This window comes from Rhopilema esculentum, chromosome 6 (genome assembly GCF_057945365.1).
Source record: "Rhopilema esculentum isolate cy_ngs chromosome 6, ASM5794536v1, whole genome shotgun sequence".
NCBI classification, from domain to species: Eukaryota; Metazoa; Cnidaria; class Scyphozoa; order Rhizostomeae; family Rhizostomatidae; genus Rhopilema; species Rhopilema esculentum.
The window spans coordinates 1,109,500-1,133,304 of NC_142820.1; the positions used below are offsets into that span (position 1 = coordinate 1,109,500).

The 23,805-nt window shown below is 38.1% G+C and overlaps 1 protein-coding gene across 1 annotated transcript in view; it reads left to right on the forward strand.

Annotated features, from left to right (window-relative positions):
* The first annotated feature begins 429 nt into the window (after window positions 1-429).
* The window catches only part of LOC135686688 (FRAS1-related extracellular matrix protein 2), a 34,142-nt gene continuing 10,766 nt past the window's right edge, over window positions 430-23,805 (forward strand). Inside the window, exons 1-8 of the mRNA XM_065202977.2 lie at window positions 430-3,586; window positions 10,752-10,937; window positions 16,077-18,728; window positions 19,198-19,323; window positions 20,990-21,087; window positions 22,022-22,178; window positions 22,812-22,961; window positions 23,553-23,762. Of these exons, the coding sequence (XP_065059049.2) occupies window positions 1,000-3,586; window positions 10,752-10,937; window positions 16,077-18,728; window positions 19,198-19,323; window positions 20,990-21,087; window positions 22,022-22,178; window positions 22,812-22,961; window positions 23,553-23,762 (6,166 nt within the window). The 5' untranslated portion in view covers window positions 430-999. The remainder of the gene's footprint in view (window positions 3,587-10,751; window positions 10,938-16,076; window positions 18,729-19,197; window positions 19,324-20,989; window positions 21,088-22,021; window positions 22,179-22,811; window positions 22,962-23,552; window positions 23,763-23,805) is intronic.

A 23,805-nucleotide genomic window follows, 5' to 3' on the forward strand; every position in this document is an offset into this window, starting at 1 on the left:
GAACACAAAATTAAGTTGAAATTGCACCCCTTTTGAAATTTTCCCCGGCCTTTTAAAATTGCAACCTTTTTATCTATGAAAATTTTGTACTGAGCAACGAAGAATTCGCAGTACCCTGTTGATAAAATGAAACGGTCGTTTCCGATTTTCAAGGAGTTGTAGCCGCACGATTTCCTGCTTAATAACACTTTAAATGAACAGCAAGATTACATAAACAAAGCCTATAAAGAAAAAAATGAACATGAAGATTATAAGTTAATGATTTCCCAAATATATCTTGAGAAAATATTCGGTGCTAGAGGAGTATCAAGTTGCGATTTGAAGATCAAAGATGGCTCTATAAATAACACAAACCGCAATAAAACCTATACGCACCGGAGGTGCTGTTGTGGCTTGCACATGGACGGGAAATCACAGAAACATATTTTTTATGAGGACAGACATAGGTGAGGATATCGTGAAAATTCACAGCACGAGCTCTATTTGGCAACTGTCATATCATAAGGGCCCGACCACTTGAGACTGGCAGTAGCATGGCCACACAGTGATCACAGCGTGGCGTGCAAGCAGGTTGAGGTGGAATTTCAAACATTAGCAGTCTGATCACAGGGCTGTTTACATTCGACTTCAGTTTTATCTTAGCCTGTTTTTCGTGGATAATTGGGAATAATATTGGGGAAATAATCAAAACCCATTAGAGGTTTCTTTGGCATTCCGTCGCTCGAAACAAAAGGAGAACGCTGGAATTTCGAAGGCGCTATCTTGTTATACGGGGCAGTGACTACGGACAAAGACAAGGTTGAAGGTCTCTATTTGAAGCGATTAAACTCGATTGATCAAAGAATGCTATATTAAAAGCCGTGATTATACATCAATGTTTATTAGAGCCACGCTCTCGTAGTGAACGGACGAGCATCAGTGCTAGCGATGAGACAGTGAATCCAGCAAGTGAAGAGTTTTCTCAACGTTGTTGCGGATTTAGGTTCTTTGCTTCACAGGATGGAGAAGACGGTAATTTCGATCATTTGCTTGTTTTTTGTGCTGAATCAATGTTCGGCTGAAGAAGCCCAGATTGTCGTGCATAAGAATGAAAAACTCAAAGTATTTTACGGTCGTGCAGTTTATATTAGACCCCGCGTGGATTTGTCTTTCTTGTACAAGCCCGAAGGAAATTGTCAAGTTTACGTATTGAAGGACGAGCCAACGCATTATAAAGTTGGCGGTCTGTACCCTGGTATTTTTCCATGCAACTTCGACGAGAAAGAAGTTAAGTATCAGCATTTTGGTGGTCTTGACAATCTAGAAGATATTGTAAAGATGCATGCAAGGTTAGACACGGGGAGTCAGACTGTGGTGCAGCCGTTCGCCATACACGTTGAGGTATTATTCAGCATACCTTCCGAAGTATTACAGAAGAAAGCTGATCTCATCGTAGAACAGGTTGGAGGGCTTTCTGAGCCAATAAGCAACAGCGTGCTTCAATTCAGTTTCGATCAAAATAGAGAAGACTGTTTTATTCATGTAGTCAAGTCTGATGCCGGACCCCCATATTATGGGCGCTTGGTGCACGAGACAACAGCCACTGGCAGAACAGAGCTTAGTCAAAAAATTGAATGTGCGAAATTCACTGATGGAACTTTGCGATACAGCCATAAAAATGCTGCCTCTTCAAACCGGGATTATATTCCATTAGTTGTTGAGATCGCAGATAAAAAGTCGAAAAAGGTCGAGCAAAGGGAATTCATCCGTGTGCCAGTGAGAATAAGAGGAGCCGCGGAAAATGAAAGACCGAATCAAGCATTCGATGCTGTATTTTCAACCCAGGTTGACCAGTCTATCATCACAGCAATCAGCCCTAACGTTCTGGCTGTCACCGATAAAGAAACAAATGACGATCTTTTGATTCTCAATGTCACACAACCACTTGGTCCAGGTGAAGGGGAACTTGTGAACACGGACAATCCAAATGTACCTATCAGAACATTCTACCAAAAAGACCTCAAAGATTTAAAAATTGCATACAAGCCACCGAAAAAATACTCAAGTGGGGCCAGAGTGCGAAGGATTTGGTTCGAGGCTATTGATGGAGAAGGGGCAAGATCTATACCATTTTACGTTTTCATAATTCTCAAAGAAATGAACACTGAAACACCAAGGGTTGTGAAGAATACAGGTATCACAATGTTCGAAGGCCAGTCACGTGCGATAGACAAAAATATATTGGTAATCACCACACAAAACGATCCTTCCAATGTTGATATTTCTGTTATCAATGGACTTAAGCATGGACAGTTAGAGAAGCTCGGAAAGTCAGTTACTTCATTCACTCTTAAAGACCTTCGACAAGGATTGGTGAGATACATTCATGACGATTCAAACACCTACCACGACAATTTTGTCATGAGGGTGAAGGATGGGAAACACCAAGTCGACACTCTCCTTGCCGTCACAATTATTCCAACAGATGACGAGGCTCCAATTCTTAAGCACAATCTTGGCATGACCCTCGAGGAGGGTGGCATAATGCAGATAAACCAGTTTATTCTTACTGCCAAAGATGTCGATTCTGATGAAACTAAGTTGATTTTCAAAGTTATAAATCCTCCGAAAGCTGGTGGCCTTTGCTACGTACAAACATCACCCCCTGACCAAAATGATGTTGGATGGATTAGAGAGGGATCAACGTTCATGAAAAACATAACAGAATTCTCCCAAAGTGATATTATTGTTGGGCGGGTCTTTTACAAACATTATGGTGATGAGATTTTCAGTGACCGTTTTACGTTTAGAGTTAGGGATGATAACACAATACCTAACCAGTCTGGGTTGAAAACATTTGTCATTAACATAAAAAAGATCGATGACCTTAAGCCGAAACTATTTCCTGCCTGTCCGTTAAAAATGAAATCTTTGGAGACCGTTGTATCAAAGTTTAACAAAATCAATTTGAGGTACATAGATGTGGATACAGATGATGATAAGCTTATCTACAGGGTTACTAAAGAACCGTATTTTGTCAGCGAGCAAGGAAAAGATGGCGACGATGAGAATCTGGATGCTGGTACAATCATTGCTGAGCTTGGCAGCATCAAAAGAGAAGTTTCCACATTCACGCAAAAACAAGTGAATCATTTTAAAATTGGATACGATCCACCGAAAACAGAGATTGGTCGTGCAAGACGAAAAGTTAAGTTCGAGTTTTTGGTTCAAGATCCAGCTGGAAACAAAATTGAAAAGCAAGTGTTCACAATTGATCTGCACCCGAAGAACAACAAGCCGCCCGTTGGTATCATCCAAACTGTGCCCGTGGACGAGAGGCGTGACGTCATAATCACGAAAGACTACTTGGATGTAAAAGATGATGATAACTCTGCGGAGGACATCAGTCTGGGCGTGGCAACTCCACCCAAACATGGCCTATTGATCAACGCAGGCAGAAAGATGCTACCTGGGGACATTTTCCCGTTTCAAGAAATCACAAGGAACAACATCGTTTACAAGCATGATGGTTCTGAGACATTGAAAGAACAAATTGACTTTCTGATCAACGATGGATTCCATTCAGTTCCAATTGTACTGCCCATCGGTAAGTTTTTTATCTTTTCTTTTCACATATTGATGCCATTATCTTCAAAAACCTTCTTCAAATGTATTCAGCTATTATGATTATTATGATGGTTAAATCAGCACTTTGCATTACCCCCTACAGCGATCTCTTATACCATTATCAAAATGTGCAACGTTTTACATCGTGAAGTAGAAAAAAATTAATCTGGAAACGTTTCAATTTGACAATTTATATTACCTCACCATCCTTTATTTTCCTATCTGTGTTTAAGGTAGTTGTCATCTTTCTTTTTTATTGCAGGCGAAATTTTTTAATTAACTTAAATGCGTTTTCTCTTGACTCAAGGAATTTCTCCTCAGGGTATTTCTGGTACCTTCTTTTGAATCCACCGTGAATTTTTTTTTGATCAGGTTGTTAAAAGGGTTTCGGAATCTGCATTGAACTTTGTAATTCTAAGAACTATCTTAGCATAAGACGGTCACTTTTCAAGTACTACACAGGCTCTTTGCGCACAGTGGGAGGAGAGAGGCTATCGAACTACAAAATAGTACATATCAGAATTATTTTTCTATAGAAAGTTTACAGAAGAAGAAAGGGGCTAGAATTTATCGGATAATCATACATATGGAGAATATGCTTCAACCGTGAACTTAAGAGCTGAGCCACTTTTGCTTATGTTGTTCCAAACGTAGGTGATACTGATAGATAACAAGTACTTTCAATATGCACCCCCAAAGGTGTAGGTTGGCTGATTATCGGTGAAATATGCATTTGAGACATAAGCGTTTGCCCGCTCTTTATATCCGCTTTCCTTCAAACAGTGTTTTCCATTTACATCACTGAATGAAAAGGTTAGCAAGTTTGGCTGCATTTAGCAAATAATGTAGGATAATGACGAGATTTAACACTGCTCTGCCTGCTTTAAAGGGATAATTTGATTTAAATCGTCTTAGAATATGATAGGCTGACTAGCGAAACCTCGCAGTTTTGACTAAAACCCGTCTGTTCAACGTTGGAAAGCCCCAGCAATTCGTGCCTTTTTACTTAATTTTATAACAATGAAATTCCATAAAATTTGTAGCGAACGTCTAGTGGTTGCCTACTTAAACATTCACGTGAAAGGAGTGTTTTCTTTGGATATGTGAAATTTAAGGCGATTTTTATGGTATGAATGATTCTTTTATGACGAATTGCATGATCTTTGGAAATAAGCGAAGGAAACCTCACTCGTGAACAGTGCTGGGTGGGTGTCTAAATCCCTTGCTCAGCTATCGTTGATTGTCTGTAAGATTTTCCCAGGGATAATTATCTTAAATCCACGCAGCCGTAAATCATTTCGTCGTTTCATCTTGAGTTCAAAAGGTGTAGACAGATATCCTTTTACATTTTAAAATTTTCTTGAACTTCCAAAGTGGTTTTTTTTAGAAATTATGATAATTGATTGATGTAAACCATACACTGTCAGGGCTGTCGGATGCGGGGTGACTAGTGAGATTTTCAGCCCCCAGTAATTGACAAAGCTTCTCTATTGTTTATTGTATATGTTTATGTATATGTTATCATCAATTATCAGCAACATCAATAATGAAATAATAATCATAAAAGTAATAATAATCATCATCATAATAATCATATTTTATTATTACTACACATGATACTTTCCCACTAAATGTAACAATTGTGCAACTAATACTGAGAAAGCGTAGGAAGGACCAAATCACCGTAATGTATTTCAAAACCTGCGGATATCTTTCACAAAAGCTCATGATCTTAAACGAATACTTTCGCAAATAAAAGGGCCTTACTTGGTTGCGGGATGCTGCTGGAAATACCAACAGAATATGTGGTAGTTAAACAAACTCACAAATACGGAACGTTGTATGCATCTATGGAGAATAGATGCCGGTCCTGCAAAGAGGACGTGGGAAGAATACGATTATCCCAATCGTATCCGCATCTAGTCTTAGTAAATCTGTTAGCCGAAAGAAGAACACCAGTGCTTGATTAAAGTGCAGAACGATTCCTTATAGGCCCTTATGCTTGCAAAGGTTTAGAACTTTGCATGATAAATCAATTGGTTGTGCCACTCGAGGCAGTGGTTTCATTCAAGTTAGAAAGTGATGGTCTTGTTCTACAGTTTTGTAATTCCAGTTTTTGTGTATGCAATTGCTTGTTAGATTATATAGGGTGAGGGGGGGGGGGTGGGGGGTTGGTAATACAAAGTGCCGATGATTCAATTTTACTGAAGCGAGCCTCCTTCTGGTTATCGTGGGTTTTGTAGTTTCCTAAAGGTCCGCTGTATGCAGATAAGAATTATGACGTTAAAACCGGGTGGAAAATGGCAAAATGATTTTAATGAAGTTAATTCTCAGTTTCCTATTCACATACATCATGGTTAGGACATCTTTCCTTCCTTCCGCCCTGTTTTCTACCTTTTGTGATTGCGCTCCTCGTTTTTCGACTGAGTTTAAAAACAACAGATTCTACGTTGCGGCAAACAGGGAAATTGTCACGATACCTTGTTAAGCTGCTTCCGCGACGATTTCTAAAACTATAGCATTACGTTAAGCCCATTTCATAAAGTCTTTTACCTTGAGCTTTCTTTAACAGGGCTAAAGAAAATAAAACGTTAGATTTTGCCGAAGCTCTTACTCATACAGCCAGTAACCCCGACACTGAAGTATTAATGGGAAAGATTTGTTTTACATTGGGATTATAGGTAACATAATCTGTGTAACTGTACCGAACCTAGGGCCTTCATGTGATTTCACCTCATAACGTTTCCTAAATATATCACCAAGAACCATATGACTGGCTAACGACTTTTCGACTGGACAGGTCCTTTACCCATCGCTGTAATTTTGTCTCTGTCCATAACTTTATCAACATAGCCAAAATAACAGTTATCTGTTAGCAGACTTGAAATATTTCATTGACCATATCTTACTGGAGAATATATTTAAGCTCAATGTAAAAAACATTTAAAAAATCGTTTTAGAGTACCTCAGCCTCAGCTTGTTCTTAATTTATTCTTAGTTTTAACCAGTTATGAGGCTCATGTTCTGATAGAATTGCGTTATATAAAAGACGAATGCATGTTTAAATATTCATAAGCGGAATATTGTATCAAGGAACTAAGAAACATGGTTTATGCAGCCTCAAAACGTTGCTTCTGGAGCCCCCCTAAAAACTTTTCTAAAAAAGATTGATTTCCGTTAAGTCAACAATGTACATTCTATAGTACTGCACAGAACTTGATCTAAAGTAGTTTTAAACGGATAAATTCTCCGTTAAGTTGTTTCCTTCACCGCAAATATTCTTCTGACATCACGACGGAAGTCCAGACTCGATTACGCTCTTCCCACGGGGCATCTACCCAAAAATGTTAATATATATACTTTTTTCGGCCCGCCAATGCGTCCATGATTAAAGATCTTTCTATTAATTACTCGTTCATTCACTTAAAATCCTAGGCTATATCTGTTGGAATTAAATGCTTTTTGCCGCTAAACGCCCTTGGTCCGAGCCTCGCTATTTTTATAACCTGTTAACCTAATAACCTTTAAACCTCACAGATTCCGCTGGCCTAGATATGTAAAGATTCTTTTATTTTTGGTACTCCGGACATCTTGTTTGTAACATCAGTTACAGTTGTGCTCAAATCGCAAATACTTCGTTGGATTCTTATCGCTAACAGGTTTATCAAAATCTCACTAACCGTATCAACTACTCTTATCCCACTTTTTATCTCAATCTATTTTTATTTCGAATTGGTTACAACTCTACACGTCCTTCACTGTAGGCCAAGTGTACATGGATCTTAATCCTTATATGGCATAATTGTCAGCTCTGCCATATTTTCCTCATGGTATCGAGGCGTAGTTTTATGAAAAGAACGACGGGGCATCTCACGCAAAATATTACAAAAAGGCAATGCCAGAACAAGAAATCGGTTAACTTTCGGGGTGAGAAACTGGACTCAAGGTGCTGCATCCTTAGCACTTTACCCCTGCATTGAACTTCTAATTGTCTCATTTCTACTGTTATATTTCCCGTTTAAGACTGGAATTACAAGTCAGCTTTTAAGTGACGAGGGAATAATTGTATATCTACGCTGAGATACACATGAATGAATTACCATTTATGCATCAGTAAGTAAGTTTTAGTTGTTGGGGCCACCCAGGTCCTTATATACGGGTATGGCAAGCTATTCAAACTGTCTCAGATTAAAAGTGAATGGAACGAAACCAGTTCTTACATTTACGTATATGTTACGTTACATTTACCACAAGGGCCAGTAGACAATGACAAGGTAAACAAACGGTATCGCAAACGAGGTACAGTGCCCGTTATACTGATGGAGATCAGGCCAATCCAACCGCTACTTTGTTTTAGTATTGTTTGCTACTTGCATTACAACAAACAAACAAGGGCCTAAATAACAGAGGCAATTCATCAAAATAAAAAGCGAAATGAATTGCCGATGCCATAGATCTAGGCGAGTCTAGGTCAGCTCACCACAAAATTGATAATACCAGGGCTTCAGTGCGTCAAGAAAAGATTCCGTGGTACATCATTGCAAGTTAGAGTAGAAATTCTTAATTAACAGGCCCAAATGATTCACAGGTGTTCGCGTGAGAGAGCTGATTTAATTAGGGTTTTATTGATATTTTGCGCCATTGAGGAAATTGTATCATAGCATCACTGCATCAAATCGTTTTATTGAAAGATTTGTTGTAGATAGCCGTATCTGCTACCTTGCGATAATTGAAAGAGCTTTTTGTTTGTTCTCGCAACTTTCTTTACAAGCATCAACCCTTAATTATGAAAATAATCATAGCTTCATACCCCCCCATTCTCAGCCAACTGGGAACAAATCGACTAGCCCAATCATTGATAAATACAGAAACCCTCTTTTCTTTGCCATACGCAATTGTACAGATTTGCTTATGTCACGGATGCAATGAATTGAAACAACGCAAATGATTGTGCCTAATGCAGGATATCGCTAAATAAAGTAATTCTGAAGCCAGGTGAAGCTGTATATTACAAGATCAAGGGCTGTCGAAATACCGAGCGGAGCCTTTAAAAGTCTGGCACAAGAGCAGAGGTTTCGTCAGTTTTAAGCATCTTTGTTTATCTCTGTTGTTGAAAATCCTTCAGTATTGAATTACCGGATAAAATTGACTGAACGCCATTTCTATGCGGATTTGATGGGTTGCATGTTGTTGGTTCCAGCGTGATAGAGTACTGAAATATCTATGCAGAGCAAAGAAGTTTTAGCAGTCATGCCATCAAAGATTGCGAGGACGGCGTGCAAAAAAAATAAATCAAAGAAACACGCCTAAACCCCGCCTAAACCCCTCCTAAACCCCGCCTAAACCCCGCCTAGTTTTCTTTTTTTAAAACACAGTTATGAAATCTGTAATTATGATAATTTTAGCCATTTGTAGCTTCCGTTAATCTAGTCCAGATACAGATTGTCCAATGGGCCAAATAGAATTATATTTTAATCAGTCTCGTCACATCAATGTAATTCATGAAAATTCTTAGTATAAATTAGTGTTTATTTACTGTCGAAAAAGCATTTGTACAATGCGATGCAATAAAAAACAGTTCTGTAAATAAAATACAATCAAATGTAATACAATACAATACAAGACAATTCGATACAATGAAATGCAGTTCTATACAATACAATACAATAAAATAAAAACAGTCCTGTACAATACAATTAAAAAATATAAAAATTCTAGTCGGAACATTAGGTAGGTTGTATTTGCCCGAAATTTTTCAAATACCGAAGCACTTCCAGCAACTGTGTACAATGCATGATTTAGGCAAATTCAGGCAGACGCAATAGAATATACAGGATTAACAATACGAATGGGCGAATCAGAAATAGTTAGTATATTGGATTGGCTAATAATGTCGCTTGCTGTTTTGTATTTGCTTGAAAATCGATTTTTTGAATACCGCTGCATTCTTGTCTGATGCCTGAAGCGGTATTTATGGACTTATTATTACCATTAAATTGGATTTGCTCATCAGTGCAGCAATATTCGCTTAACGTAATATTTATTAAGCTAGATGACAAAGAAGGCTTGGATCCAATTCAAAGAGTCCTAATCCCACATGCACGTATGCAGTTGTGGGGTCAACTTACCAAGATGGCGCGACCTCTTCTTGTTTGCATACTTTGTTAGGATAAAGAGACACCGAAAAACATTGAATTGTGGTAACCATGCAGTCTTTCAGAAACTCGATTACTTTGCATTAGTCTACTTGATGTTTATTCCCTGCCTAGGCATTAGACAGGTCGGCACTGTTTTTTAGCAATCTTGCAATGTTGATGCCGATCCCTAAATTAGAATGACGTAAAAGTGCTGAATCAAAGGGTCGAAAGCCTTTTGCAGAAGAGATCTTTTTGCTTGATCAAAATCATTAGTTATGAATACCTCCTTTTAATGTTTAATTCTACAAGGTCTCATCCAAATAATTTCATGTTTACACGAGAAATTTTTTGAATAAGGTCCAAATGGATCCGCCAAATAAACTTACAGCTTCTCGGTATTTTGATGTTTAAGTCTACGAGCTAAAGAATAGTGGCCTTGTGCTTTTGACAGTCTATTTGCTCCGACAATGACTGTCTGGAAAGTAGCGGATTTCTTTTCTTCTCCTAGAAAGAAGATTGCTTACATCTGCTTATATTTTTGTTTCTAATATCAACAAATCTTATAATCATGATACCAGAACGAACTTATCAGTCTAGAGAGCTCAACTGTACGGCGTAATGTAAACAATTTATTTGGTGTGGCACCGTTTTAACTGACCCTGTAGAATTTAATATTTGATCCGTGTGCAAGGGGTATAAGTTCAAAATGAACAACTCCCTGCAGATTCCTTCTGTTTAGTCTAGACTAACTCATTTCATTATTTTATCGCTAGGGGCACTTTCAGATAAGCATTTATATTTTTCAACAAAAATGTGAAAACATATGACAGACGAGACTTGTAAACCATGGAATCCTCCCTTCAAGACATGCTACGTTCAGTTATAGATCTAGAAAGTAGATCATAGGGGCTGCCGAATTCTGACACGTATCAAGACAGATAACTATTTCAGCTTTTAATGAAATTTCTTCAAACAGATTTCTTATTTCTTCTTCCTGTCTTATTTCAGCTGTAAACCCAGTCGACGATCAAGCACCAAAAGTTAAATATTTGGCTGAAAAAGTTCAAGTTTTGGAACGAGGTGTCAAAATTCTGACAAAAGAGATCATCAGCGGTACCGACGAGGACACAGACGATGAAAATCTTACGTTTTTGATTGTGTCGGGACCGTCACGTGGTGTCATTGAAAAACAAGGTATGTTTTATCAATAACTTACATGTGTATCAAGATTTTGGCTACTTTCGCATTTGTGTTTCATTTTCCGAGAGATTCCCAAAGCAAATTTATTTTCTTCGCTGCAAGTGCACTTTTAGGCATTTCCCTTCCATTTCTTTGCTATCCATTTATCCCCATCATTTTCACTGTTAGCACAGTTATATTCAAATCGAAGGAGCAAATCACTCCTTTGAAATTTCGTAAACCTTTGGTAGAAATCCTGATTTATCTCTAAATCCCCAGAAATTCTTTTTGGTTTATTGAAATCTTGTTTGCTATTCGCCAAAGTGAGTTGCCCCTCAGGGACATCCAAACATTCAAGCAAACAGCATGCAAAACGACCATGCTTCACTTCATTCTTCCAAGAACGACCATGCTTCACTTCGGCCATTCCAAGTAGTTTGCAACTCAGTTTATTGCATCTTCCCTAAGCGCCATTTCTTCAGCTGGTTCTTACTCAGTTATCAGTTGGGAAGCGAAAAGTTCTAAACGCTAGAAGCCAGTTATCGTATTCCGCATCTATGGTAAACCTACATCATGAATCTGCCCAGTTCTTGGTGGTCATAGAGATTAGGTCGCAAAGAACTTGTTTGGAGTGTTTTTCTATTGAAACCTATCATTTGTGATAAGCTGCAATTTATACCAAAGGATAAGACATGGTTATTTTAAGTTGCTGTTAGATTAAAGGAAGATATATTTGTAAATGGAGCCCATGAAATGTTAAACCTCGCCTTTAAAAGACTGCTCTGTGTCCTTCATGCTGGTCACGGAATCGTTTCTCGTGAATCCTTATCAATTTTTTTGTTAGGGTAATGCAAAATATGAATATAATCAAAGGATATTTGACATTGCCTACAAAATAATTGTTTGGATGTGTTTACGTTTCTCAAATTATGTTAATTTGGTGAAAAAAGCCTTTGGTACAGTTAAAGTGATTCGTTTCCCCTGATTTCGAAACATCCACACGTGCTCCTTACCGTACAATTTCTCTACACGGCTGGTGTTGCATATATAGAATGTTCTTATGACATTTTCGTAACAGTTCTTTGTTATGAACCCTAGGAACCCTAGTTTTTACAGCAGTACAAAATCTTGCTGAATATGCTTTAAGTATTAAACTGTTTTCTTGCTTTTAGAGTGCAGGCTAGTCTGCCTTGTCAGTTTTATGTACGCCATGTTTAGCACAGTCTGAAGTCATATTTCGCGGATTTTTTTGTTATTTTTCTAGAAGACAATAGGATCTTTTGCCTAGGGGTACGAAATATTCGTGGATACGTCATGTCATGAAATTAGAATGCCATCAATTAATTAATATCTTCCCAGAGTCAATTTGGTATATATATGTTGTTATGTCGTTAGTTTTGTTAAGTTGAATTTTTTCTTCAATATTTAATTACTTCACAAGCATACAGGTTTCTTAGCAAAAGCCCGACCAACTATCAGTAGAAGAAACATACCTGTTCTTAAATGAAAAACCAACGAGGATCTGATGATGTGTTTTTTTACTTAATCGATTTAGGATAGCCTTTTCGGTTGCGACTTGTCTGAGATAGGAAACCAATAAGCAATCATTTGGAAAGATAAAAGATTTTTGGCAAAGATCGGCTGCTTTTATATCATCCTCAAATTTAGATAAACCTTGATTGATAAAGCCAGGAATTTATTTCGAAAAGACTGCGATAAGAAGTTACGACGAAAACAAGTTAATATGTTGTGCAGCCAACGAAGAATTTGGGATATGTTACATAAAGTTGGTGATATAAAACGAAAGGTAATAAGGGTCACCTTTTTAAAGATATGGATATCGATTGCCATGCTAAAGGTGGGACAAAGCCCAACAAGTCCTTCTCAAAGCCACACCCATATTAATCGTGTTTTCTTGCTGTGGATCATAGAGTCTTGATAGGAAGTAGTTAAATACCCCACATATTTATCGACTCTGGAATCTATGATCCACATGTCCCGTTTTATGCCTTCCTTCAACTCTTGTCTATGCTGATACGCCCATCCTCAGAGTAAATATACTACTCACGAAGACACACGCGTGATTAGCTTTTTTCACATCCTCCAATGGAATTTCCATTTACCTGTCAGAATGTGGTATATGCTCACCACGTGTAAATTTTTGAATTCTACCTCCAACAGTGTGCCTACCGCTTTTTTGTAACAACTCGTCTTTGAAAGCTGAAAATGATATTTTATGTATAGGATTTGGTTTTGAGTTTTTTCTCTCACTATTTATAGCTTTTCGTTTCTATTTGTGCAATGGAGAGCCCTGTTTTGAGCGTGTTGGCAGTGACTCTTATTCCATCGATCTTCCTATCCTTCATTTCTTGTATGCCCGTGAAAAACGAGCGATTGATAAACCTTTCACTTCCATTGCTGCATCTTACTGTCATCTCGGCGATATATACCGAAAGCCAGTTGTTTTCTTCTTCAGCTTTATTAACGACTACACCTAATTTCTAAAGTGTTGTATATTTTTTCTATTTGTGATTAAACACTTATCACCCCATCACCGCATTACCCATAAACCCCACAGCATTATTTCATCCTTCGGGCAATTTCTTGTTGGGTTCCAAGGAACCTATTATTTGAGGATACTGGAATTGTCTTTCCTTATTTTCGCTGGTAGTAACGTTTCGACGTGTTGACCTCCTTGAATGCTGATGTCTTTTCTATGGTCTGTCCATCTTATAGAAATATCCTTTCTACGAAATCTTCGTTAACTATGCTGTTGTCTTTCTACAATTTAATGACGATTTTACATACAGGAATAGACCTCCAAGAATGGTTCTTGACACATCTGACAGCCTTCTGTCTCTAGCATTTGGACCGACATCCCAGTGTCTATGAAATCCAGTGATAGGACTTTCGCGTTCGATGAAGGAGCAAGAAAAGATTATGCATACATGCCTAAGCAGTGTCATTACAGACTCTCATTTTAAAAATACCAATTTCGCATCTGCATTTTATCACTTTTCAAACCACTCAGTGCTCAGCAGACGGACATGTGGTTGTCCCAAATAATCGTTAGAATGTGTCTTGGTTATTCTAATTCATCTGTCTATGATGTTAACAAGTGTATCTGGTTCTTTGCCTTCCTGGCGCCTGTTTCCGTGGATTAGATGCAAATATCCTTGCTACCAAAATATACTTCAAATCAGAAGTGTTAACGAATCGCTTGGTTTTATTACAGGGTGTGAAAATAATTGGACTTCACCCAAACGGTTCACCACGGTTAGCCATCTGTAGACAAATGCCTCGAAATAGTTGGAACACTTTCTCGAAACATCTGCAGTGTTTTCTCTCCTTTTAACATGTGCTTTTAACATTGGCTAAACCGCGACAGAACCAAAAGTTACATTTATCAAGATAACAGCAGGAAGGAACAGCCTTTAATTTTGCAAGTAGCAAAAGTTGCAAACTGTTTTTGTAAATCAGTTGTTTTGTTCCACCTTTTCGTGCATGCTGGTGGAACTTGTTTGCAAATCCATGTTGATCAATTCGCCATTCTCCTTGACTTTGTGGTCCGTTATCTCATGGTCGGCCAATAATGTTTGATTTTTCCCCACCATAAAGTTTAAAGAAGTAATTGAAACTTTCAGAGATGGGTAAGGAGCAAAATGTTCACAATACCCATTGCTTAAATTCTTGCTTTTTAAACGAAAATATGGTTTATTGAAAATCATTTGTTTCATTAAATATAACAGCGATCACCGTGTTGTCGATTATAAAGAAATTGACATGATTACAAGATTTTGGCCTTTTCAAGAATAGACACTAAATATCTGTGAGAATTCCTACAACCGTCGAGATTTGAACCTTATATGGATGGGTCAAATTGTTTTACTTTTCTGCTATGACTATAATACGAAAACACGCCGGTGCGTTTGAGAGAACGTCTAGCTATGTGGCGGCTTATCTATTCAATTTATGAAACTTCAAGGCCTATTTGATAGCAATAGAAATCCTACATTACGGATACGTGACCACTAAAATAATGTTTAGATTAAATTGTCTTATGCAAAGCAGATAAAATTGTCAGTTTCTTTAGCGAAATCGCCGTTTGATTGGTTTTAAGAAAGGTGAAACACTAAAAGAATTCACATCAACAAAGATAAATTCTCTGTCCATAGCAAAAGCAGGATGTTTACGAAAATTGGAATAATGTTAAACAAAGTGAAAATCCGACCAGCTTTTTTATTTTAATTGTATAAAACTACGCAATTGAACAAAATTGCAAAATCAATTCTTCCCACACATTATCTGTTTTAAGGAACCTCCCATTCCTAAGCATGACCTTTTTATTAATCAGATTATGAGAAAACATTTGTTACTGTAAATCCTGGGATGAAAGTGGAATTGGTGCATAAATCTGTCACACAGCTTAAGGACCAATATTGTACTTTTTCGTGGTCGGTCGTTCACAGATCGGTAGCATGATTTTGTTGAGAAAACTTACTGAAAACGTGGGGGGTAATTTGAAGTGAACCAAGGCAATTGCTGTTACCAACAGACCACGTTTAAGACATGACGGCGAAAGCTTACTATAAAATTCGAAAAACTTCCTTTGTCTTGGTCGCTTTACTATGATAGAAAGGAAGAAAATATTCTTACCATGTGTTACAAAGCAATCTAATATTTTTCCTAACGAGACTAAATATTTGAAATACTGATTTTTTCTTTTTATGAAATATTTTGAAATATTGTTTTCCAAAGAAATCTTGATATTGGCATATCTGCATATCTTTATTTACTTTATGTTATTTCTAAGAAACGTACCCAACTTCAATTTTCTTAACTAGCAAATGAGCCTATCTTTCTTAAGACCTTAATTCACAAATACTTCCCAGCGACATACCATTCCATAAAATGAATGAGTCGTTTTACTTTACCCCAACATTTCTCGTTTACCCCTTTCATTGGGCTAGAGCCGTGCAAAACTAAAATCCAGACCACGACTCTTCTGTAATACGAATAGTAACTCTGGACTAACTGCTGTTTGGTATGCAGAGGTACCGTTGTAGATGCTAAACTGTACAGTTGTTTTTCTAATATGTAATTATACGTAATATTGCCACTGTTATCTAAGAATATCACTTTCCCTTCCTTCAGGCACACCAGTGAATTATTTTACTCAAAAAGATGTCTTCCAAGGGCTGATAACCTACAGGCACACTGCTGGTGAGATTGGATTAGAGATGCAGAAGGATACCTTAAACCTCACGCTCTCAGACATGTCAGACGAGTGGCTAGTCGGAGGTAATACATACAACGGCATACTGCTTCATTTCGAAATACTGCCAGTCGATTCTGAGCCGCCTGTTCTCGCAGTCAATACGCCTGTCAATGTTGTTGAGGGACTCAATGTAACCCTGACTGAACCGAACCTAAGGGTCATCGATGTGGACACGAAGCGAGAAAAGATCATTTGCAAAATCACTCAGAAGCCTCAGTATGGTTACATTGAATCGGTGACGCCAGCTGAAGGCTCCGAAGTGAGTCGTCGTGGCACTGAGTCTAAGGAGTTCACTAACTTTGATTTGATCAACGGACATGTGAACTATGTCCAGAGTGTACACGAGAAACTGGAGCCTACAGTTGACCAGTTTGTTATTGCTTGTTCAGACAAGAACAACACATCAGCTCAGACGACAATCAATGTCCTCATACAACCAAGAAATGACGAGGAACCTGTCCCTCTCGTGCGCGAATTCATTGTGTTGGAAAATGACTATTTGTCGTTTGACTTGGCTCTCCTAAACGCCATAGACGCAGATGTTCCGTCAGACGAACTCGTGTTTTATATCGCCGAGAACCCGAAACACGGTCAGCTGTTGCGACAAGATCAAGATCTCACTGTCATTAAGAAATTCACCAAAACGGAGTTAATTGCAAGCGAAGGTGGTATTCTGTATCAACACGATGGCACAGAAACAAAAGAAGATAGCTTCAAGGTTATTGTCTCTGATGGAGTGCACAATGTGAGTGCGATTGTGCCAGTTAAGATCATTCCTGTTGATGATGAAGTTCCTCATATGACCATAAACGCAGGATTGCGCGTGGAAAGAGAAGAGATGAAGCAAGTTACTAACAGGAATATCAAGGCAACGGATCTTGATTCAGATGACAAAAGCTTGATGTACTTTGTCATGAACGATGCGAAATTCGGAAGCCTGGTGATGCGGTTAGAAAACGGACAGTTCCGGAATCTCAGCAAAGGCAGCAATTTCACGCAGAGGGACGTAGACCGCAAGAGCATCTACTACCACCATGCAAACATAGGCAAGGAGGAGCGTGACGTCATAAGACTTGATGTATCAGACGGATTCAACCGATTGGTTAATCAGCTGTTTTACGTTATTATTGCTCCAATTGATAACATACACCCAGATGTCATCAACAAAGGTGTCACATTAAAGGAAGGTGACAGGATAACATTGACTACAGACCTCCTCAGTGCCTCAGACATCAACAGCAAAGATCAGAAGCTCGTCTTTCAAGTGAACAAGTTGCCAGCAAAGGGCTACCTTGAGAATACAGATCACCCATCTGTGCCCATTACAAGTTTCAAGCAAATCGACTTGGCTGGTAACAAGATCGTCTATGTGCACACCAGTCAGGATGAAGTGAAATTCGACAATTTTGAATTTTCAGTCAGCGATGGCATCAACAAAATCCACCGTACATTCCGCATCGCCTTGACTGATGTTGACAATAAAAAACCGATTTTACACATCAATTTGCTTCCGGCTTTCGAAGGTAAAAATACGGTCATCACCCCCTTTGAGCTCAGAGCTGACGATAAAGATACCAAGGCAGGGAATGTCGTTTTTACCGTTACCCAACTACCACTTCACGGTCAAATCGTAAAAGATGGCCACCAGACTGTAAGCACGTTCACCCAAGCGGACATAAATGACAATCGAATCAGTTATCGCCACGACGGTAGCGAATCCAAAACTGATAGTTTCTCAATTGTTGTTACAGATGGCACCCATTCAGATTTCTATGTTTTCCCCGACTCAAAGTTGCCAAAGTCTGATTCACAAGTCATCGACATTAGGATACGACCTGTTGACAACAAGCTCCCTGTCGTTGCCAAGAATGTTGGCGCTTCATTCTTGCAGAACTTCGATAAAGGAGATGTTGGTTTCCAACTGTCTGACAAAAGTTTGCAAGCACATGACAGTGACAGTGATAATGGAAAGCTACTATATTTCATCACAACACCACCAAAACATGGCAAGCTTGTGAACGTGTCGGCTCCAGAAGAGGTTCTCTCAACTTTTACCCAAAATGACGTCAACCAAGGGGGAGTAAGGTATGTTCTTAATAAGAAGGAAAATGCAACCAGTGATATGTTTGTCTTCAAATTGATGGATGCAGGAGAGAATACTCTTTATGGGCAACAGTTTTACATGAACTGGGCGTGGGTCTATTTTTCACAGCCTGAGTACAACGTTAGTGAAACAGAAGGCCACATAACCATACCACTGCGTCGTCGTGGGTTTTTAGGGGAGACCAGCTTTGTAAGCCTAGCTCTTCACAATGGCAGTGCTACAGAGAAAGAAGACTTTGAGATCAAAAGATCAAATCAAGTACAGTTTAGCCCAGGCCAGGCAAGAGCGACGTTGAAAGTGAAGATTGCTGATGACTTGAATTACGAAGCTATGGAAACATTCCAAATTACGTTGGTTGATAATATTCATGCTTTAGTGGGCGAACCAGGAAATGCTACAGTAAACATATTCGACAAGGATGACGGTGAGCATTTTTGAAAATTGTTTATCATTGAAATCAAAGATATGTTTCAACTTTTTCTCGTCATATACGTTTCTTAACGAAAAGCTAAAGCTAACATTGAACGTTCAAAAGAAAAACTTACTTCATTTCTTGATTTAATCACCTTCATTTTTGCAAAACTTTTCTTGCATCATAAATCTGTAGGTTGGAAGAGTAAAATCGTAGATGCAATTTTTATGTGAAATTTCGGACACTAACGTCTAAAAAATCAAACATACTTCAAAAAATCGTTTGCAAGAATGCCAATACTAAGCACTGATAGGAATGCACTAATAGAGGCATTGATGGGAAGTAGATAGTTGGAGGCTGAAAAATGAATGGAGGTAAGTGTAACGATAAACCTGCATAATTTATATTGTCGAAATCACTAGCAAGTGCTCTCGTTAACAAGGACTATCGCATTGTTATAAATTTGAACTGGCATTCTTAGAGCCAACAGTTGTGATTGAAGATCCAGAGTACATTGTGGAGGAGAATATTGGGGTTCTAAAGGTACCACTCCGAAGAAAAGGGGACTTGAAGCCACTGGTCAAAGTTGTTTGCATAACAACTCCAGGTGCGTGAGTGAAGTTTAATCTTACATTTTTTGTAGGTTTGTTGTCCTTGCCCTTTTAATGAAGGAAAGCCTATTTTTAAATGCAGTGATGTCTTGGGGGATTGATTACAACGAGATGAAACAAGAGAACTGAGATTGTATAGCTAAAACCCCTCGATTTACCTCCCTTTTCGCATCCTGATCCTCGATGGAACGGGCTCCGTTGTCCAAGTCAAAACCTTTGACAAGATTAAGCCTTGACGAGGCTAATGAGCCAATGCTCGTACATTTCTATCATGTTTTAGTAGCTAAAGGTGAAGGAAAAGTGGCTGAAACCCGTACTAAAACATGATAGAAATTTGAGAGCAATGGCTCATTCGCTATTCAAGGTAAGTCGAGGGGTTTTAGCTAGACTTTCTTAGTTCTCTTATTCTATCTTGGTAACAACAATGCAATGGAAGTAATACCAGGGGGACCTGCAGATTGACATTTCCTCTTATCGATATGATGCCCTGCTTCTTTCGTAGCAGTGCCTAAACAGTCGCCAAACGTTTCTTGATATGAGTTTCAATGGGAAAGCACATCAATGCAATAACCTGAATAACTTTAAGATTTTATTGGAGGTTAATATACCCCACTAAGCCAGCTCAAGGCATTATTGAAATGAAATACTGCAACTGTCACCGAGGTAGTTAGCGCAAATTGTATCTATCCTTTAATCGCACACCGCAAGTTGACATAAATGGTCTTTGACACGCATCTTCAAATCCATTTCACTGTGGTCTCTCTTATTCTCTGATTGGTAGGATTCTGGCAGTTTTGCATTAACACAAACCCCGAGAGTATAAGTACTTGTACCACCCAAATTCCCATTAGAAATAGCACCTTTGGAAGAATAAAGAAAGCGTAACCAAACTGAAAGATACGTTTGTTTTTTGCTTGGCTTGCGGCTATAAAATATACCCCATTTGATTCAAGTAGTGCAGAATTAATAAACGATTTTTCCATTCAAGTCCCAGTATTCTCATGATTTTGAAGATTATGGTTAAACATAGCAGAGACCTAAGCAGTTAAAGCTTTTTCTCCTGCCTGATTAAGCTTAATGAATAAGCTGCCTCAAAACGTCGTTTTTTATTTTTTGGTCTTAAGGCCTAATAAGTGAATGAAAGATTGAATGTGCTTAACCACTGTTATTTAGTCATAGCTACCGCACATGTTGTTGTGAATGCCTTAGGTTTTTAAGGGCATTTATTTGAAGTATGAAGTGACTTTGTTGATTCAGATAAAAGCAGCACTATTGTAACCTTAAGTTGCTAAAGCTGTTGTTTGGTGTCAAAGTCTCGTGTTTGATGTTGTATACTCTCTCTATTTCGAGAGTCACTCAATAGCTTACAAGCCAGCCCAGGATTATCAATCTTTTGACCTGGGTAACAAAACTTTTGGCCAGGCAACATCAAACTATCTGAACATTTTCTTTTGTGATGAAAAGTCGAGCTTTCACTGTTAAGTAAACACTCACACTTTGAATAAAATCTTATCCCTATTCTCAGATTTCTATATTTACAAAACAATTGTGCGTTGGAGAATATCAAACCCAGAACCTAAAGGCAAATCGATTAGTGTATTTGCAACACTCAACTACTTTTGCGACCCTTGACCAACCTTGCAATTACTAAATTTTTTACAGGGAGCGCAAGTGGAACGTTGGGTTCAACCGTAACATCATATAGAGACTACGTTTCAAAAGCTGCCCTCGATCGTGACAATATCATCACCTTCGATACGGTATGAATTATTCGAAATACTTCCCATTTGGTGAAAACGAAATAGGAAACATTTTTATAATATTGAGAACGATGATTTATAAATTTGCTTTTTGCCATACATCGTTCTTTCTTAACGCCGTTTCCCTTTCCTCCAAACTGATGCTTTTAGATCTTTCTTTTTTTTTTCGATAAGGACATCGTTAGCAAGTTATTTAACATGTATACTTCAGAGCTTGCTGTCTCTAACTATACCTCAAGACTTCATTTGTTTTCTAACCACGCCATATAATCATATTAAAGAAAGATGTTGAAAGGCAAACGTTTTATATAACAATTTTGACTCATTTTCTTGAGTTCATTTTGATTGACCAAAGTCAGTAAACATGATAATCTTTTTGCAATCTAATACAACAAGAAAGCGCCAAAACTTTTCAAGAAACGAGGTAGCAGATGATTATGTGCTTTATCTTTCGTGTATCTTTATCTAAAATAGATTAAGATAAGGACATTTTGTCTTAAATGCTTTTTTTCGGACAACGTTTATCTCTCTTTGCACTATACAGTTTTCTTTGTGTTGTTTTAAATTCACATGTAAGTTTAAGTGCGGTTTGTAAACAAATTCGATTACTTAAACCTATGAAACCACCCTAACTATTTGCTCAAATTGAATTTGGTTGATGTTTCTTTATATAGTTTGCTGTATTGTTGGTCAAATGTTGCAGCTTTGATAATCGTTGAGAGCTATCTCTGCTTTGCCTTGAGATTAAGCATTTAGGCGCTGTTATTCCTCTGTCTTCTCTTATAATGAATGGAACTCAATCTTGTATAAAATATCAGTTTGTAGTCTTTTCCTTCTGTTAAGTTTGCATTGCCCCCCCCCCCCCTCTCCTTCCTTAGGGTGTGTTGTAGAGAGCTTTTCTGCCTGCTATTGTCAGCTACTTTTGTTTCTTCAGAACGAGGTTGTTCAATACTGCCCGGTTACAATCATCGACGATTCTTTGTATGAGAAGAATGAGAAATTCCATGTGAAGCTTCTTCCTTATATGGGTGCTGCTATTGGAGACAAATCATCCACAGCTGACGTCATAATCCTTGCTGACGACAAAGATGGTGTGTATTGGCTAGATACCTTAACAGAGATGACAACATAAACATGAAATCTGTTAGACAATTTAGCGCAGCTATTTTGACAATTTAGCGCAGAAAAATACCAATATTCGTACATCAGATAGGAAAGTTTTAAACGTTTCCCACCATTGAGGACTTTACAACTATGATATATGTATGATTCTCTACTAGCTTTATATTTACATAGAATTGATTGATTAATGCTTAGTTTCGAAGAAAAGAGACGACCTAAAAACTATCAAAACCCATTTTTGAGCATCTTTCGAAAAAAGGGCGCGGAAGCGTTTTGAGCATCCCGTTACTTGTCTATTCTACACTTAAGTGCAATAAATACCTCTACGAAAAAGTACATATCATAGCCATATGAAAACGGTAAATGCAAATCTGTATGAAAAGGTTTAATACAACTCTATCTGTAAAAGTTCAATTCACATCTTTATTGTTTGAAAGAGTTTAATACACCGCCGTGTTAGAATGCATAAGATTGTAGGAAAAGGTCCCTTAAAGATACCCTTGATATTTTTTTCTTCGTATTTAAAGTACTGTTTATAGTGCATCAAACTACATAGTTAGAAGTATTTTAACATTTTTTGCAATAATATTTTTAACACATAGAGCCAGCATTCACCCTTGACGAAGATCATTACATTGTTGATGAAGATGCCGGCGTATTCGATGTGACTGTTCGCAGGACTGGCTCCGATCTTGCAGTAGAATCATCGGTGCTCTTTGCTACAAGACAATGGAGACCAGTTTCAGCCAGAGGTGATCTATTCTCTCCTTTTTCGTATTCAAGTTTTGACATCACGACCTAAAAGTGTTGTTCTTTTTTCCCAGAATGTTGCAAAATCTTGAAAACAGCAGAATTTTAAAGCGCAACGACATATTTTGTTTAGTTTCAAATTATTTTTATCGGAGACTTACCTTTGCCAGTAGCCAGATTAAGTGACAGTCACGCTGCCAACCGTGAGTTTTGTCACAAAAGATACTTTTGATCCAAATCTTTATATCGAGTCTCCAAATAATTATCGAACTTATTTGAAGACTCTCCTTGTTATTAGGAACACCTGGTCCCTCTACATGTCGCGAAACTTTTTAGATCGCCAAAACATTGGTTTCTTTCCCAGGTTTTTAGCCATTTGTGTTCCTTGGCAAACAGTGAAAACGACAACATATTATGAAGGACAACAGCGTGAACAATATTGATTTCAATTCTCCTTCCTTACAAATAGAACCAAACAAGTCTGACTTAAAAGAGATTCTCATCTGCATGAATATTTCATACTTTTTGGCGACGATTTTTGAGCTGGTTACTAGGATTAACGTTCCATTCTTTGAATTTGTTTTTATTCCCAGCCGAAAGAGATTATGTTCCACAAGTCCAGAGTTTGCAGTTTGCTGCAGGAGAGACGGAAAAGGTCGTAAAGATAATCATATTAGATGACATTGCACGGCCAAGGATAGAGGGAAAAGAAAATTTCACGGTGCTGCTTCGTGTCCCATTGAACGCCACTCTGGGTGCAAATCCTTCAGCCACCGTGACCATTGATGATACGAAATCTGATCGTAAGTACTGTCTCCTAACTGCTTAATTCGATACAAACATCAC